Source organism: Macrotis lagotis, chromosome 1, assembly GCF_037893015.1.
Source record: "Macrotis lagotis isolate mMagLag1 chromosome 1, bilby.v1.9.chrom.fasta, whole genome shotgun sequence".
NCBI classification, from domain to species: Eukaryota; Metazoa; Chordata; class Mammalia; order Peramelemorphia; family Peramelidae; genus Macrotis; species Macrotis lagotis.
In genome coordinates this window covers 908,398,905-908,402,793 of record NC_133658.1, presented here as the reverse complement: position 1 = coordinate 908,402,793, position 3,889 = coordinate 908,398,905, and the positions used below count along the sequence as shown (strand labels likewise).

The window sequence follows — 3,889 nt, the reverse complement described above, 5'->3', positions numbered from 1 at the left end:
CTCGAATCAAAATACAATCCTCATTGTCTTCCCATCCTTATCCTTCAAGGACTTCCCATCTTCATCCCATATGACCTATTCAATCCCAGGGGCCTGCCAAGCAAATCTCCATTCTCCACTGGACCTCAAATGTCCATAGTCCTTCCTCATACCTTTTTTTAAGGTTTTTGCAAGGCAATGGGGTGAAGTGGCTTGCCCAAGGCCACACAGCTAGGTCATTATTAAGTGTCTGAGGCCGGATTTGAACCCAGGTACTCCTGACTCCAGGCCCGGTGCTCTATCCATGGCATCATCTAGCCGCCCCCCACATACCTTCTTCATGTGGCTCCTGTCCCTAAAGGTTCCCCCCTACATCCTTAGCTACTTTTTTATAAACCCACTCCTTCATATCTCTATCTATTCCCATGGGCATCTTCCAAGGCTATCCAAACTCACCTCCCATGGGATCACTATCCCTAGCTCCATCAATATCTCCACAATTCTTCTCATCTTCTAAGGACACAACTCTCAGGAGCCTATCACCCACAGCCATCCAATCTGAATTTCCATTAGCATCTCTCACCCCTATCAACCCCTATCTCTGTTTCTTATATTTCCCCCCTCTGCATCTAAACTGAATTCCCACAACCCTCCTGTCCCCATCTCCCAAACCCCATCTCCATCTTTCGTGAGCCTTCCATCTCCGCCAATCCCTTAACTATTCTCAATCTCCATACTCTTTCCTCTTGAAGCATCTTACCCTCAGAGGCTCATCTTTTCTCTCTTTCCTTCTAAGAGGCTTCCCATCCCTTTCCATTCCTCCAGGGATCTACGGCTGAGGACTGTTCGATCTGCAGCCTCTACCAGAAGGCATGCCATTAGGCTAACCCCACTATCTGAAATAAAGGTGGTGCCCCATTAGAGGCTTTGGAGATGGGGCACCGTCTTTGGAGATGGATTAAGCCACCACCACCCTCCATCTTCTGGTTATATTACCTCAAGCAATTCCTAAAGTAGTGTGGTCTGAGGATTTGCAACCAAATAAGCTGACCACTGAGCAAGTCCCTGTCCCCTTCTAGACCCTATTCAACAAGGGGTTGGGCTACATGATCTGTGACTCTATCCCTCTGACTCATCCTCTCTTGGGAAATGCATGACTTCCACAGGGATCCCACAGCCTTCCCATTCTCACTCCCTGGTCCCCAGCCCCCTCTGAAGACCCTCAAGAGGACTCCCAACTAGAAATGCCCAGGCTTAGGACCACTCCATCATGACAGACTTCACCAAAAATATCATACTATTGATGGGCACACAAAGAGGAGTGCTGGTCAGGGTCACACTCCCGTGTAGAGGGCTAGATTTTATTCTGAGGCTATGCTTCCCCTCTGCCAGACTCCCCACCTGGGGGGAGTCCCCAGGCAAGGCTGGATACAGGAAGACTTGGTCTCGTGGATTCTGGCCTCCCTGCTCTGGATGAGGGGCCTTCACACGGGCTCCATCTGCAGCTCCGCCCCCTCCTCGGCTGGCTCCAGCTGGTGGAAGGCTGCATGGGATCCGATGACCACCAAAGTGGCCCCTGAAGCCAGAGAGGGGGAGGTCAGGGGCTCCTCACACACATTCCACCTCCACCTCCACTCCCCAGAACATACTTACCCAAGACCCAGAAGACAGCAGAGCCAGCTCCAGCCAGCCAGAAGAAGGGGAAAGAGACGCCCCCTGCCAAAGCATACTGATGGGCTGGGCTCATCTCTCGACCTGATGGCGACAAGGACAGGTAATGTGGGATGGGCCATCTCTGTGGATCTCCATCCCCAGCCCACCCCAAACATAGATGGGAGAGCTTCAGTAGCCACTTGATTCAATCCAGACACAAAAATTCATTTCCAGCTTGCCCACTTGCCCAGCTCCCATGAAAGTCCCCTTCCTCCCCGAAGAAGCCCCTTCAGAGAAGTTCCTGGGGTACTGCTCCTTCTTCCAAACTTTGCCTCCCACTTCAAGAACTGATTGAGCCCCTCCCCCAAGGGCATCTCTTTCCTTCCAGGAGTTTCCTCTGCCCCAGGCAGCCCAGGGAGCTTTCTGTCCTTCAAGGACCAGTTCTCCTGGCACCTCCCTCCTTGAAGTCCACCCAAGAGCATCCCAGTCTTCCTGGGAGATCAAATCTGTCAAATGAGGGGGATGGGATCCAAGGCCCCTGGAGTCCCTTCCAGGCTCAGAGGTACCCTCAGATAAATGATGTGGCCCTTTTCCCTGGGAGCTCTCTCTAGGGAGGAAGACTGAACGGTAGCCTTGCTTCTAGTTGGACTGTCTGAATCAGGATTTGAATTCAGGACTAACTCCACAAACAGGCAGACTAGTCTCCAAAGTAACTCAGGTCTTATTTCTCCTCTCCTTGAAAAGGGGGGAGACTGGCTCTTTAAGTGCCTGGAGCTTCCGGAGGAGGCCTGACATTTCTCCCTTTCTAAAACTAAGAAAAAGGCAAGGGTCGAGGGGGTCCTGAAGGGGGATTTCAGGCCTTAGAGTCCCTGAGTGGGAGGGAAGCCTGGCCATCGGCGCCACCTGGTGGTCCAGGTGTGGCCAGATGAGGGCAGAGGATGGGAAGGAGACCCGGGTCTTGGAATTGGTAAAGGGGCGCCTTTCATCCATGGGAGGAATGGGGGATGGGTGGGAGGGGGGGCAGCCTCACCAAAGAGGACCAGCTTGGACTGCAGGGTGCGCAGATAGAGGATGTAACAGGCTCCGAAGAAGACAGCCAAGGCCACCAGGAGCATGGGCGACGTGACCCTGTTGGGGGGGGTGGGGCAGAGGCTCAGAGGCTGTCCGGGAAAAGAACTCCGAGTGGCACAGGCCGGGGGCTGGCAGAGGATGCCCGCTGGGGGACCCGGGCTCTGGCAGTGGTCTATGGGGGGGTGTCTTGGGGAGGGGAGGGGAAGGCGGGCTCACACGCAGTACAGGATGAGGCCCAGGAAGACGAAGACGTAATTGCTTTGGTAGTGCTCCACATTGCGCACCAGGCGCTGGCACAGCTCGCCCAGGTTGCGAGGCCGCGAGAAGCGCCGCTGGTCCAGGAAGGGCCCCCAGGGCCGGATGGTGGCCCGCCGCTGCTCCAGCCACTCGCGGCCAGCCGAGCCCGCCGGCAGCAGCTTGGGCAGCAACGTCCTGGGCAGGCCGGGAGAGAGGCTCGGGTTGGCCTGAGGTGCCAGGGGGCGGCTGAGGCACCCCCAGGGGCCCAAGGGGAAGGGATGCCTGAAGGGGCAGGGCAAGCCACTAGCATGCCCCAGGAAGCGGGGCTGGGGGGGGTCTGGACACCAGAGAAGGGGTGGGGCTGGGGGGCAGGGATGGCTGGGCCCGGACCCCAGAGGCGGGGGGGGGGGGGGGGGGGGGGCCTGGAGGTTCTGGGACAGCGAGGGGCCCGGACGTGAGAATGGGGGGGGGCGACAGGCGGCTGATAGGGACCCTGGGTCCCAGGGGACCGGGTGGACTCTTGGCAGGTTTGGGGGAGGGGGAGGGGGCTGCACATCGGTATTTCGGGGTCCCAGAGCATGGGGAGGGTCCGGGCTCCTGGATAAAAAGTAGAAGTGGGGGTATCTGGACTTTTGAAGGCTAAGGGATCTGGGGTACCAGGGGGAGGGGATCCGGATTCTGGGCAAGGGGTGGGCGGGGGTCCAGACTCAAAGTTGAGGTGATGCCAGAGGAGACTGGGTATCTAAATTCCTGGTTCCCAAAGGATGGGGGTGCCGTTTCTGGGGTCCTGGAGGATGGGGGTGTGAACTCCTGGGTCAGAGGGTGGGATGGGGGTGGGGACTCCAGGGTCCCGGGGGATGGAGGTTTGGACTCCGGGATCCTGGGGGGATGGGGGTGTGGACTCCGGGGTCCCGGGGGATGGGGGTTTGGACTTCAGGATCCTGGGGTG

General features: G+C 57.4%; 1 protein-coding gene across 1 annotated transcript in view; it reads right to left on the bottom strand.

The window, feature by feature from the left end:
- Nucleotides 1-1,319: 1,319 nt before the first annotated feature.
- The window catches only part of RABAC1 (Rab acceptor 1), a 3,414-nt gene continuing 844 nt past the window's right edge, over nucleotides 1,320-3,889 (bottom strand). The window contains exons 3-6 of the mRNA XM_074219409.1: nucleotides 2,920-3,135; nucleotides 2,663-2,760; nucleotides 1,633-1,734; nucleotides 1,320-1,555 (exon numbers count right to left, since the gene is read on the bottom strand). Of these exons, the coding sequence (XP_074075510.1) occupies nucleotides 1,464-1,555; nucleotides 1,633-1,734; nucleotides 2,663-2,760; nucleotides 2,920-3,135 (508 nt within the window). The 3' untranslated portion in view covers nucleotides 1,320-1,463. The remainder of the gene's footprint in view (nucleotides 1,556-1,632; nucleotides 1,735-2,662; nucleotides 2,761-2,919; nucleotides 3,136-3,889) is intronic.